Here is a 15,137-nt window from a genome sequence, read left to right as displayed (position 1 = left end):
ATATGATGATGATATCTATAACAATTTATTTGAATAATAAATTAAGAAAGATTAATGTTGATTTGTTTGATTTAATGTGAAAATGTACTATGCGTATAATAAGATGAGAGACACATGATATATTTTTTTAGATTTTTATGTAATGTATTATTAAATTTGCTGAACATTTTTATTGATGTAATTAACCTTTTATTAATTATATTTCATCAAAATAATTACATTTAAATAATGATAATAATTAATTAAAAATACAATAATATAAAAAGATATATTTTATAAATTAACATCCCCGTATGACATGAATTATTACAGGGATTATCATACTAGTAATACTAAATTTATAGGAGTGATATATTTTAATCATTATACATAAAAGTCATTTTTTTTAAATTCCAAACATAAAAGCAACAACAAGACACAACTATAAATCTATAATGAATGCTAGAAAGCTCATCATCATATGGAAAAAACTTACCATTCCAATGACCCTATCCAAAGCTGACATTATTATACACTCCTTGTTTTACTTCCACCGGCAATATTGACACTCAACTTCAGGAAGCCTTAACATTAAATCTACTTCACTAACACTCTTAACTGAAGTACCAATAGGAGGAGTTTCTGCAGTTAAATAACTTGAAATGCTCTTGGCTTTTCCATAGATCCTAACACTCACCAACTATTTGTTCTGTTTCATTTTCATAATTAATTAATCGTGTCAGTCTCCAATAATTCGGTATATTTAATTTTCTTTATAATTAATTAGTTGTCCTTTAAAAAAAATTAATTAGTTGTGAATTTAGTTGGCTCACCCCATTGTCAAACCTCAACTGTCTCACCTGTCAACTTCTTTAGGATTTGTGAATACGAGTGTTCTTTTCATCAATTTTTTTTTTAAAAAAAAACAGTGTTCTCTTCGTCACTTATTTATTTAATCTTAATATATTTTTTTAAAATATTCTTTGAAATAAAAAAAAAGACTCTTCTTATCCAAAATTAATGTTTGATAAACATTTTTTTCTTTGTTCCATTTAATTATCTTTCATAATTTTTTAGATCATTATGTTTTTTTAAGAACAGATGATCATTATGTTATTAGTACAAAATGTTTATAGGTTTACTTACTTTTCTCTCTCAATTATTTTTTCTCCTATTCAAAGCTTGGTTCGAGGTTTTATTTACGAGATCCAAACATAGTTAATTGGACCAACAATTTGTTGAAATTTTTACAAGTTAAAATGAGTTATAGGCTTTCTTTAAAAGATCCCAATATAATTATTTTTTTTCTCAATCATTTTGTTCCCTATATTTGTTGAATCTTTTCATAAGCTAAAACATGCTTTCTATTAGTTAATTTATAGAAGCTTTCTCCTATAATTTCTTTAAAATATGAGAAAATATTTGTAAATTAGTTAATGATTAACTAATGAAGAACTAATTTTATCTTTAAAAAAACTCATTTTATTTTTTTTCTTTATTTTATTCTCTTATAAGTGCTTATAGATATAGAGAAACTCACTTAAATAGGTCTAATTTTTTACAATACACTTATAACTTTACTATTATTAATATTAATTAACGAGTTTTACTAAAATACGTATTTTTGTTTTTTTAATATGAATCTGTTAATAAGTTATAATTAAATAATATCTTAAAATATATAATGATATAACTTACTAATACACTTATACTAAAAAAATAATATATTAACAAATGTTACAGTCATACTAAAAAAAAAGATGTGTATGTTAATAAATCCCTTAATTAATTAATATTATTATAGGCAACAAAGATACAATTTATAGAAATTGTTGTAATAAAATTGGCAGACAACACGAGAATAATAACCTTGAATTTTCCGTCAAAAAAAGCATAAACAACATTGGAGTTTCCTCAAATCCAATCCATAATCGCTCACTGCCGAAGATCATTGTTGGCCTCGCTTCTCTCTCTCTGCGATGCATTCATTTCTTCGTTCTTCTCCACCATTTAATACATATTATTATACTACAAAAACATAACCTCCAGAACACATTTATATATTCCCTTGTTGCATATATACTTTGTTGTTGTTGTTCTTCTTCTTCTTGTAAATGGCGAATGCATCTGGGTTCTTCAGCCCTTCGGTTCCCCACTTCAAAGTGAGGGTTAAGCCTCTCACCACTGCCATTGGATTCTCCGCCAAAGTCGTTTGCGTTGGAAACATCGAAGGAGCTGAAAAACATGCTTCCACCGTTTCCCCTTCTTCCCAATCTCCAATACCCAGGTCGCTTTTTCTCCTCTGCTTGATCTGTTTCTCTTAAAGTTTTGATTTTGAATCACACCCAACTCAGTTTCGTTTGCCATCTCTAGCATTATTTCTAGGTTATGAAGTTATGTAGATATGTCTCGCATGGCCTAGCCTTTGCCTCTGTTGATTACTGTTATTTGGGATCAGAATAATCTGTTTGTGTTTCCTATCATTCGTGTAATTGAAGTGTGCAGGCTTGTCAGCAAAGGGTGCAAGTTAGTTGGATGTGGCTCTGCTGTGCCAGCTCTTCAGATTTCTAATGACGATCTTTCGAAAATGGTTGATACTAATGATGAATGGATATCTGTTCGCACCGGGATTCGTAGACGGCGTGTTCTTTCAGGTTAGTCTTTGGCAATGGAATCAGTGATTAGTCCCATCCTTCATGCTAGTGTAGTGCTATTAAACAGATAGGTATTAGGTACACTGGTTAGAATTTGATTAGATTACACTGCCTGCTCTTAGAGGGCAAGCCCTGGTGCAACGGTTATGTTTTGCCTTGGTAGCCAGTTAGTCACGGGCTTGAATCCGGAAACAGCCTCTTCCCATATGCAAGAGGAGGGCTGCGTGCAGTTACCCTCCCCCATACATTCGCGAAGCGAGGAACCGCTGGCATCAGGGTACTTTAGTTAGTTAGTAAGTATGATAGAATACCAATTGTTAAAAGTTATAAAATATAAATATTGAACACTGAAATCACACACAATACAGCAATACCCTTGCTGTCCTAGAGACAAAAGTCTCCTATTACACAAATACAATAATACACTTGTTGTCCCAGAAACAGATGTCTCCTGCAGAGAGTTTTCTCTGTCCACAAATCACAAATAACTTCACACTTCTAATAACACAACATACTATCAGTACATTCTCCTAAATCCTAATACGTAACCACTGGCAGTTATTTTCTACACATAACTACCACTTGGCAATTTCTAATACGGAACTGTTTTCTAAAGCAGCTATCTGAGTTTCCAATACAGAACTGATTTCTAAAACAGCTATTTTCTACACATAACTGTCATAACTACCCCTAACTCTCAGTTTCCATCTTTGTACACTGCCTGCTCTCAGCTTAGCCTCTTTATGATAATTTGGCAAGTCGAAATTGAGCATCTCAAGAGGGTGAAGCTTTCATTTATGTTGCATTGCCTGCTGTATAAACCCCGTTCTTGTTTTTATGAGATAATCCTGCCTAAACATATTTGGTATTGTTTTGGAAGTTTTGTAGTATAGTGACGTGTCTGCCTTCTATTGCTTGCTGTTGTGCTTGCAGGCAAAGATAACTTGACAGGTTTAGCAGTAGAGGCAGCTAGGAAAGCTCTTGAGATGGCAAAGGTAGACCCTGATGATCTTGACCTAATATTGATGTGCACATCTACGCCAGAGGATCTTTTTGGTAGTGCTCCACAGGTATGGGCTCAGGATGTATCTTGTTGAGAATAATTCTTTACATTCTGCTGTTGTCTTTAACCTTTGTCTAGCAATCTTTTTTTAAAAAAAATAAAAATAAAATTATCAGCACATACTAAGGGATTAGTGGTGTATTTGAACAATTACGATGTTGCAAACTCCCTCTTGCAAATGATTATAGCTTATTATTGTATTCATATCTCTCCAAGATTGAGCGTCTTCTTTTCATTTCTGGAACCTCTCCTATAATTTATTGTCATTACAACATGCAGATTCAAAAACAACTTGGCTGCAAAGCAAATCCATTGTCTTATGACATTACAGCTGCATGTAGTGGATTTGTGTTGGGTTTAATATCAGCTGCTTGTCACATTAGGGGTATGAATTGGTTATTTTTGTCAGCTTGATAGTTCCTAAATATGGGGAAAATCATTGCCCTTTATTGTGTGAATGCAGGAGGTGGATTTAATAATGTTCTAGTTATTGGGGCGGATGCTCTCTCACGATATGTTGATTGGACAGACAGAGGGACCTGTATTCTTTTTGGGGATGCTGCTGGTGCTGTACTAGTACAGGTAATTGTATATCTTCCTGGCATTGTCCAATGTTTGTAGCAAATGTCAGCTAGCAATTTGGATCTTGTTTTTTGGCTATTACAATTAGTTTTGTTGGTTATGTTTGTCTTATATTTGTTTAACATGAAAGCAAGGTTTTGAGAATCTTTTTAAAATTTAAGATGATGAAGATTTGCAAACTGTTGTCCTCATCCTTCAAATTACAGTTCAAAGTTGCAAATATTATACATATATTCTGAGATGAAGTCTGCTGTCCCTAGGTTTTCTCTAGATTTTATTGTTGCTTAAGAATGGCAATGAACTCGTGATTTTTTATTCAACAAGGAGAAGTCATTTATAGTTAAGGGATATAAATTCATGCCTTGGCTCTGGTAACATTACATTGCAGGCCTGCAACAGTGAAGAAGATGGTTTATTTGGTTTTGATTTGCATAGTGATGGCAGTGGTCAAAGGTTTGTGCTTCTCTTATCACTTAAAATAGTTGTTCTCTTCCTCCTATAAACTATGTAATTAAGAACCAACTCTTACTTCATGTAGGCACTTGAATGCTTCCATTAAAGAAAATGAGTCAAATAATGCATTGGATTCAAATGGTTCTGTGTTTGGCTTTCCTCCCAAGCAGTCCTCATATTCATGCATTCAAATGAACGGCAAAGAAGTCTTTCGCTTTGCTGTACGATGTGTACCACAGTCAATTGAATCTGCCCTTGAAAAGGCTGGTCTCCCTGCATCTAGCATTGATTGGCTACTTCTCCATCAGGTACGCTGAAATGATCTAGAAAATAAAATTTAAGCGTTTTACCAATATAATTGTTGAAAATTTATGTTGGGAGTATTTCTGATGAATGAACCAATTCCTTCATCTGTTGCCCATACTAACTCTTCACAGCATTATTGTTGCTTATAACCAATGTGATGATAACTTACGGGATAGGAAAAATCTATTGATTGAATCACTAGTGCAACTTGCTATGATTGAATCAAATGGGTGGACAAAGTGGATTTGCTATGCATTTTTAATTTTTATTTTGGCAGCCTAGGTGGACAGATGGTGCCTGTTGCTTTGTTTTTATCCTTTACTTGCGAAACTTGCTGGTATCAAGTTCTTTTGTACGTTTGTTTTCTAGTAAAAAGAATGTGAAATATCATTTATATTGAAAACAATTCATTAGCTTGTAGAAAGGTGATGTTACAAGCGTGTTATATTGAAAACAGAATATCATTTTGGTTAACTTGGGAATTGCACGGCATAATTGATACTATCTTGTCGAAAGGTGATTTTACATACACTTAGGGTGCCTTCATAATAAGTGCAGGCAAACCAGAGGATTATTGATGCAGTTGCCACTCGGTTAGAACTCCCCTCAGAACGGGTGATATCAAACTTAGCTAATTATGGTAACACAAGTGCAGCTTCCATTCCCTTGGCTTTAGATGAAGCGGTTCGAAGTGGTAAGGTTAAGGCAGGCCAAACTATTGCAACGGCCGGCTTCGGTGCCGGTCTTACTTGGGGTTCAGCAATTATTCGTTGGGGCTGAATGCTTTTCTTTTACGGCAGAATTGCAAATAGAGAAGAATCAGTTGCAAGTGCAGCTGTCCAAATACCCCACATTCTTACACAATTGTAGAAAATGGGGTTTGGGGAATTTGCAAAAGGATTGATATCATTAACATCCAGCACTCCCTGAAATTGTCCCTTTCTTTTGTCTTAAATTTATTTTGTCTTAAATTTACATTTTCCTTGGGCTTCCTTTCTCAATTACCAATTTTTCTTTTTCCGAGTCATGTATTTGTCATTCAGATTTATTTTAAACGAGGCTTACTATTTATGTTTGTCAATGGTACTTGTAATTAAAAATGCAGCATGCCAACTGTTTGCTTGCTTGTACTTCAAACAACCTTGTCAACACTAAGCCACCACTTTGTTTTAGTTATTTGTTTTTTGATCAAATGAATTAAAATGGGAAGCATATGGATTTCAATTTTTTGATTGTATGTCGTGCAAAAACATGGAAATGAATACATACTTTTACTGAGGAATAGAACAAGCACACTTGTGGGGGTATAATGATGCTGTTTTAAAACTGGCTCACTTTGGTCTTTGATAATGACTTCTGTAATCTGTGGTCCATTATTACACGACGAATCAATTGTAAACATGCTGTACAATTAACGTCAGCCAATTTCAATCCATTAGGTGTCAGAATTGTTTGTTAACCAGAAAGATAGCAGAAACTATTCTTGACCTCAAGCCTCGATGATCTTCTAGTTCTTTCATCAAGATGAATTGGTTAAAGCTTTGGTGGATCACGGACATTAGAAGCTTGATTTGGGTGAACTACTACTTCTAATATGTACCAAATAGGATACCTATGTTGAAAAGAGTAAAAATCACAACAAAATAAATGCTTTCTGAATATGGAAAACAAATGAACAGGGTCAGTCCATCTTAGACTATGGTGTGGTAAGAATGTGTTTCTGTGCTTGCCAAAACAAAATGTGTTTCTGTCAAGAAGTCAAGGCAAGCCCTCAAAACAACTTAATCTCTTAAAAACAACTGCAACTAGCAGATACCCTTTTGCCCTTATGTTTTACAATCAAGACTCAAGAGTTAAGCTAACCAGTAACCATCCTATACACGGTTAAGCTGCAACCATGCGCCATCAGGGGAAACCCGTCAACACGGTACTCAAACGTAGACACTGAGAACAATCAGTGGAAATTGAGTCATAAAATCATTTTTATGCTAGTTTTAGTGTAGAAGAGCTCAAATAACTTACGTGATATGCATTCAACATGAATCTAACAATACGTGTGAATTCAGGCTCCAAATGCAAACATATTTGACTGATCTAACATGGTCAGCTGAGGACTTAAGAACAAACCTTCAACATTACAAAATCTATTATGCAGTGTCCTTCTGTTTTCTCCGTGATTTGTTGTACAATTTTGAAGGTGGAGAGAGGGGGAGTACTCAAATGGAAGTGGTGGAAGGTCCATCTTCCCCTTCAAAATCTTAACAATATCCTTAATTATCTGGCTAAAGCTCTGGAATTTTCTGTAAGCAAGTGAGTGCCAAGTTGATACACAGGCTTGCTTGGTCCTTGTTGTAATCTTCTTTCAATCTCCCATCCACTAGTTCTAAAATGTTATCAGCTTGAGCTAAGTGGATGAGTCATGAGTCCCAGGTCTTGGGTAACCAAGTCAACCCAAACTCACCCTCCACCTTAATCCTTGACAAGCCAAAGTCAAAGATCTTTGCACGTCACTCAGCATCAAACAGACCATTAGACCATCCAATATTTTGCAGAACTGGCTCCCTACCAGCTTGTGTTGGAACCAAGAAAGTCTAACTTAGTTAGTTGAATAAAGTCTTAAAAAAAAAAACTCGTGTTGGGCTTATACTCATACACCAACTCTCTTTAGTTCTTTTTACACAAACCTGAAAAGGTCACCAAAAATGGTTGGTGACCTTAGCTCATTTTGAAACTCTCTCTGAGTGCAAAGACAACTCCAAGAATCAACTTGTCATCTTTAAGTATTCCCCTGAAAACAAAACCGGAGCCACCTTTGCCAATTACATTCGCAGTGTCAATTTAAAGCCATTCGTGCAGTGGCGGACCTGTATAGCTGTGAGACCCCCTCATTTTTTAAAATTTATTAAATTCGTAAATAAAATTTTATATTTTTATATTTTATATTATTTATATTTATATAATTGAATCCACTCATTTTATTTTTTATAATTTACACTCATTATCTTAGGATCTTGGATCCGTCATTACATTCGTGACTTGCTTTAAATCTTTGCATGAGAGTCTTTGGAGCTTCAAGAGAGCACTTGCATCAAAGGTTTTCTGTTTATTTTAAGAAGTAAATTCTATATGTTTCTTAAAAAAAATGGTTATTTTAAAATCATTTTTTTAAGTTTAAATAAATTCATCCATAATCTTTAAACCTGTGAACTAGAGAATGATATTTATCAATTATAATGTGAAATTAATAACTTGTCCAACCACCATCTCACCCCACTATTTCATTGTAGACGGCATCCTAACTGGCAATTTGAAAACATATACAAACACGTCTTATTATTTATTTTTTTACAATGGTCACACTAAAATTTGTACTTATGACGTCATGATTCAAAATCAATTCATATTAAAAATATATTAAGTTTTAACTTTTCTTAATGCATATTAATTTGATCAAAGAACGTGAATTATTATACAACCTTTAGCTGGTACAAAGTTGTAACGGAAGTTTTAGCTCACCCAAGTCGTCCCTTTAGATTATTGCCTTATGCCCTTTTTGGTGTATGGTGTTATACATGTCTGATATCTTTATCCTCGTTTAAATAAATAAAAAAAAACTTAACAAAAACGAATTAACAATTTAATGAAGGTATAGCGAAAATTTAATTGTTATTTGTAGATGCGCGTGCATGTAAGAAGGTCCCACTGAATATACAACAATTAACTGCCACAAGTTCAATTTCATATTTTTTAGAATAGTTTTTGATTAAATTTTGCTCATTTTATAAATATAAAAAAATACCGATTTCATATTTTTGAGAGATAAAAAAACTGTTACAGGAAACAAAATCAAACCTGACTTATAATTTTAAAGAGACTATATATTTTAGGCTCTCGATTAAATATTATACTTTAATTAAATATTTTAGTTCTTTAAATAGCTCAGTTAAAATAGACATTAGTGAGATCCTAATTAATAGAAATATTCACCGTACCCTCTGAACTAAGATTCATGCCGTCTCTATATAATAATGGATTTAAGTTTAATGGCTAAAAGTCGGAGTTAGTCCAACAATGAGTACTGAAACCAAAAATAAATTTTGAGATTACTTTAAACGAGAGAGTTTTATATTAGGTTTTTTTTATCAACATATTTGACTTTTTCTTTAATAAAAATTAATAGTAAATAATTATTTGTTTGGACCTATAATTTGAGTTTTAGTGGTGTTACTCCGACCTTTATCCCAACCCTCACGAAGAACATAATTATATATGAATATATGATTTTTTTTACCTATTACTTCTCCAAAGTAACCTTCACCTCTCAAATCATTGCAACATTTTACCGGCTCAACCAATCAATACACTGGATTGCAATTAACACACTCAAAAGTATATGACCAGAAGGAAAGGGATTTGAGTGATTATTGTGTCTTGTTATGAAAAAGATCGAAAAGCGATTTGTGGTGATGGACTCTTAGAAACTATCCCTACCCATTAATTATTTAATCATGAACTTCAGCTAGCTAATGACACTCAGACATATCTACTCCTACAGATAATCGTGTCATGTTCAAACACCAAGAGTGACATATGCCCTTACCCTATATAATACTCACTGATACAGGACACAGTGATCCACTCAAGTTTCTGTCATAATCATAAATATGATGAAGATGGACCACGGGTAGGTGATCTTCTCCCCAATTCATTTAGTTCAGTCCCATTCATAGGTTTCTTCAGTCTGCAATAAATTGCGTAAATTCCTGGAAGTTGCATGTGAGATAGCTCGTAGTACAAGAAAATTTATTAAATTGCAATACAAGAGGAAAGGGTGTCCCTTAATGTGGTGTACCTGTGTCCCATGTTAGCCCTATTAAGGGACTATTTTTTAGTGTCTCTTCAAAGTTTGACTCTCAAGGGTAGAAGATCTGCAGCCGTAAATTTAGCATGTTTTGTGGGTATATCGTGCCTGATCAAGCAATTCATGTGGGGAATTAAGTAAAAGTCTACACTCTATGCTCTATTTATATAACTTTTAACAAGGCTCTCATAATAAACCAAATTGGAGTTGGAGTTTAAATTTGCTGATTTTCTTGCACTAGGCACATGCCTAACACATAATTTGTTAGAATGTTAACCAATACGTGTTAATTATTTAAAAGAACTAACCCCCTTAAAAAAATATCTTTTGATAGTCAATTTTTTTTAAAATACATTTAGCAATATTGAATTCAATTAAACAATTTGCTTAAGAAGGGAGGTGCTTGTAGACTTAAAATTTGCTCACACACAAAAATAAAATAAAAGGGGATTGATCAAAATCATTGAATGCAGAAACTACAACCTTTGTCATTTAAAGGTAAACAATATGATATAATATCAATTGCTGTCAATAATGGAGTTGCATGTGTTGCATATTAAAAGATATCCAAGGGCTGACTTCATCTCTATATGTGACACTATTATATAAATCAAAACTAAAGTCCAAAACCTCTGCATCTTATATTTTTTTTCTCTCTCTCAGCAAACCCATTTGGATTCTGTGAACAAACCAAGCACACACAAAAATTCTCATCAAAGATGTTCAGTGCCAAAAAAGCTGAGCTTCATCCCCAGAACACAGTGCTCCAAATCAAGCAAGATGACAAGTTCTTCAGCAGGCTTCTCTCAAAGGAAGGTTCCATGTCCAAACCCTCTTTCAGAATGGCTGTGGCAGTCCCTTTTGTGTGGGAGTCTCAACCTGGCACCCCCAAATACACTTTCTCTGAGGACACTCTCCCACCCCTCACTCCTCCACCTTCCTATTTTGTTAACTCCAACAAAAAAAACAAGCCACTAAAGAAACGCTCAAGATCCAACATCTTCTTAGCACTCTTCCCAAAACTAAATCTCAAGAAGAAAAACATTCTCTCACCCTCTTCACCTACCTCTCCATCTTCTCTATGGTCAACCTCAGATCATTCTTCCAAAGTAGTTCCAATGGAGAAGCATGGAAGGAGGCGTTTCCTAAGCTTTGGTTCATCTTTTGACTTTAGAGGAGATGAAGAAGAAGAGAGTGCTAGTGCTTCTGCTACTTCACCAACTTCAACACTTTGCTTTGGCATTTCTCGTTCTACAAGCACTTTGGCTAGTATTGGCTTCCGAGGTTCAAGCAGGAGGTCATGAATTTCATTGCAATTATTAAGCCTTTTTCTCACAGTATCTTGGAGACTCATCTTGTTTTGTGTGGCCATGATGCTGTGTTGCTGCTTAGAGTTTTATGTGTAAATGTTTTTTGTGCCTCTTCATCCATGTTTAAAATGGCTACCAATTTTTTAGGATGGAATTGGTCTTGAGCTTGTTTCTCTCAAATAAAAGTTCTGCTTCTAAGGTGTATTATGTTAAATATATTTTGCATTTAAAAAGTTGAAAACATCATATATTGGTCCTCTTAATTTGCCTTTAGAATGTGGCAAAACTTTCATTGACCTTAATTTTAAGTAAGAAATGTTGTATCCTCTGTGGCTTAATGTTATTTTGGTTTTCTTTGTTGTGTTGTTCTGACAATAAACAAGCAAAGAGATAACAAGGGAGAACAATTAAGAACTCATTTAGTTGTAAGTTGTAAATATAACTACTTAATTGGTTGAACAGCTGTGTAAGTTGTAAATTTTCTAGTATCCGTCTTTGATTTTTATGGATAAAAAAACTTAACTAAAAAGTCTAGCAATCTCATTTCGGACACACCAGTATCTAATAGAAAATTTTAAGATATTCCTACAGCTGCATGAGCTTTTAAGCATTTTCTGTCCCTTCACAAGGCTAAAGGGAGGGTTAGAATAGAAGAAACATCAATCTTTGACAAAGTACTTTACTTTATTTTTCTTTTCACAAATAAGGCCAATATTAGTATTCTATGGGCTACTTTCTTTTTGTCTTTCTCAACGTGACTATTCATTGCAAAAAGAAAATTCAGGTAAAAGTTACTATCATGCTATTAATTTGGCCCGAATGGCTGACAATTTTGCTGCTCCATTTGAAATGACATGGCAGTTCATTTCCATGTCAAGTGGGCTTTGTCTTAGTGTCGTGTTGGTAAAGGACGCTTGTGTGTGTTAGGCGTTACCTTTTGCTTCAACATTTCTCGTGTGTCACGGATTCACGTACAAAATATCCTTAGTCACATAGGAACATATATAACATATCTTAAGTTTCTGGCTTTCTGTAATAAATTACTAGAGGGTGAACTTTCGTTAAGGGAATTTATTTGATCCTGTTATGTCAGATAAGCAAACAGTAACTACCTTTTTGTGTCTAGGTACTTTCTTTAGAGAGTTTAATCAGGGCAGGGTTAATAGCTTATGTTGTCAACTTACCAAAAAAAGAAGTGTGTAAATGGAAGGTCTTAACCACCTTTTACATTGTAGGCTAAATTATTCATTCACTTCTATCAATATGGCGCGGTTTTAAAGTAATTTTTATCAAGATTTTATAGCTTGTTTGGTTTCATGTCTAACAACATAGTGTAGTAATTTCTGTTACTCATGTATCCAAACACACTATTAAATCATAATTTTATGAAAAATTATGAAAAAATGAGACTAATACCGTCAGAGTTTCAATTGTGGTATGGTTTAAGAGCTAGATCTTAAAAAAATTTGACATTTTTTTAAACTTTTTTTTTCATTTAAATTATATCGACACAACGTTAATTTAGTTGTTTCTTGGTGGCGGTCGCTCATGTGTTCAAATCTGAAAACAATCTCTCTCTATATATATATATGCAAGGGTAAAAATCCTTTTCATATCTTCACATAACGAAAAGTTTCTGAGCACCGAAGCATCTTAGTTATTTTTTTCTTATCCTTAACAATTTCATAATCAAAGTATATTTGAGCCTATTATATATATATATATATAAAAAGTATATTTGAGCCTACATTGTATAATGGATCAAATGGATATGATGCAAAAGGATCGGGAGAGACTCTTGTTGCCAGAAAGGAAAGATTGAGGGATACCCAACTACCAAACACTTGTTTGATCTATTGATTAAATCTAATTTGTCAGCAGAGGAACTACTAGTATAGTGACTTGAGCTTGGCCCAGGTTGCCCATGTGCATATATGGACCACTCTTGGTATGGTATATGTTCACTATGTCACAAGTACAAATAACTAACCGTGACATAGTAAAACAATAATTCTAAAACAAATTGGAAAAAACAAGGATTGAAGAAAAATGCTGAGTATAGAGAAGCAATCAATTGAAATGCTGCATATATATTGCTCCCCTGCTTCAATTTCAGCTGCATTATATTTTCTTTTGTGTACAACGGTCGCAATAAAGTTAGAACATATGATTTTATACATATAGTATAACCTAAACTCTACTACTAGACTGATCTTAGTGGATATTTTCAGCTGCATTATATGTGGTTGTCATTTGTATATATTTAATGAATTTTCCACTTACCAACTGAAGATTTAATAAGAGATAGACCAAGCAAACCAGAACAAGAAGAAAAGGCAATGCCAAAAGTTGCTGCAAGTTGAAGAAAAACAAGCCAACTTGCTCTTAACTGTTTTACAACGCATATATAGGTTAAATAACCGGAGGAATAGTTTTTCCCTACCTACTATGCGACTCATGTAATAACTGTTCCTTTGTTTAAGAGGAAAGAAAATAAAGGTAGAGAAAAAATATTAAAATTTCAATAGAAGAAAAAATTGAAGAGAGAAAAATTGTATTTTTATTTTTAAAAGCCATTTTTTACTTTTCATTTTCTTTTTAATCAAACAACAAAATACATTATTGTCTATATTTTTTCTATTTTCTTTTTTCTTGTCTAAAGTCTAAAGTCTAAAGAAACCATAAGACACATTTTTACATTCAAGAGTAGGTAGACATATTTAATTATTGGAGAAAGAAGTTTCGTTCCTCCTAAGCTAGAAAGGAACTTCTCAGTTTTGATACCCCGCCCTACTGTTTTAGCTAGGTTCCTGCCTAAGTTGTGGTCAAATCCTTTGTTACTTGTTAGTCCTAGGAAATAGCCACACAAAAAGTATTGATTTGAATGGTTTTTGTGAAGTTGATGGACAGTTTGCTAGTTGCATGAGAAGTACATTAGTTAAATCAAAATTATCAATCAAGTCTCATATGATAGTAGATATTTTTATCTTTTATATTATAGTTATGAGTTTGATTTTTGATATATGTATATATGATAGATTTCATCTTAAAATTAATTGACATTAAGTGAAGATGGTTGCAGTCGAAACAAAGATGAAGTTTCAAAAACAGAGTCTGATTTTGATATCATGTTAGTTTTCATCTTAAAACCAATTGATTTAAGTGAAGTTGTCTAACAAGTATATAAGTTACACTCTAAAAAATGAGGCAGCCGATGTGAGACTTGGTTATTTCTCAATATTCTATTTAAAAAAAATGATTAATGTATGACCCACATCTCACTATCAAGTCTACGTTAGTCTGAAAGAAGTTCTATTAGGTACCATTTTGTTTCTCGCATGACACGGTCCTAGCTAGTTAGACGAAACTTCATATATAACGCATATATTCATCACATCTCCTCTTAAAATCCAACAAGTATTTTGATTATTTGTACGAAATAGAGCTATTTTTTTTGTGCACGTACAAAATAGAGCTTGTAGTTTATGAACCTTGCTGTATAAAAATCAAACAAGAGAATGTATATATATATATATATATATATATATATTAATACACGTTTTAGAAATCAAGATGGCATAGTTACATTAATCCTTAAATGTATGTTCATAATTAATCAGGACAAATTAATAAGGATAACAACTAAAGAAAAAAATAGTTAATTAATACAACAAAGTTACCTCTGTCAGATTTTAATCCCCTTTTCTCTTAGCAATTTATTTAATCAATTCATACGAATAATTATTCAGTCCATTACATAATTTTGAAAAACAAAGACATTAAACTGCATACATATGCTAAGTAACAAAACATAAAAAAACATTAAAGGAATATGTGCCAACTAAAGAATTTATATTATATGAAACACAATCTTCTCTTTCTCCGTGCTTTTCCGTTATATGCTCAAATCTTTATATATATATATATAT

General features: G+C 33.1%; 2 protein-coding genes across 2 annotated transcripts; both read left to right on the top strand.

Annotated features, from left to right (window-relative positions):
• The first annotated feature begins 1,867 nt into the window (after positions 1-1,867).
• Positions 1,868-6,261, top strand: LOC114397547 (3-oxoacyl-[acyl-carrier-protein] synthase 3 A, chloroplastic-like). The gene is made up of 8 exons (XM_028359631.1): positions 1,868-2,266; positions 2,485-2,633; positions 3,567-3,703; positions 3,976-4,081; positions 4,160-4,278; positions 4,667-4,731; positions 4,817-5,039; positions 5,596-6,261. Exons 1-8 carry the CDS (start codon positions 2,094-2,096, stop codon positions 5,815-5,817), a joined length of 1,194 nt encoding a protein of 397 aa, XP_028215432.1. The 5' UTR covers positions 1,868-2,093; the 3' UTR covers positions 5,818-6,261.
• Positions 6,262-10,484: 4,223 nt separating this feature from the next.
• LOC114395218 lies at positions 10,485-11,564 on the top strand. Its single transcript, XM_028356939.1, has one exon. It carries the CDS (start codon positions 10,618-10,620, stop codon positions 11,200-11,202), a length of 585 nt encoding a protein of 194 aa, XP_028212740.1. The 5' UTR covers positions 10,485-10,617; the 3' UTR covers positions 11,203-11,564.
• Positions 11,565-15,137: the final 3,573 nt, after the last annotated feature.

This window comes from Glycine soja, chromosome 18 (genome assembly GCF_004193775.1).
Source record: "Glycine soja cultivar W05 chromosome 18, ASM419377v2, whole genome shotgun sequence".
Classification (NCBI taxonomy): Eukaryota; Viridiplantae; Streptophyta; class Magnoliopsida; order Fabales; family Fabaceae; genus Glycine; species Glycine soja.
This window is presented reverse-complemented; position numbering and strand designations above follow the sequence as displayed.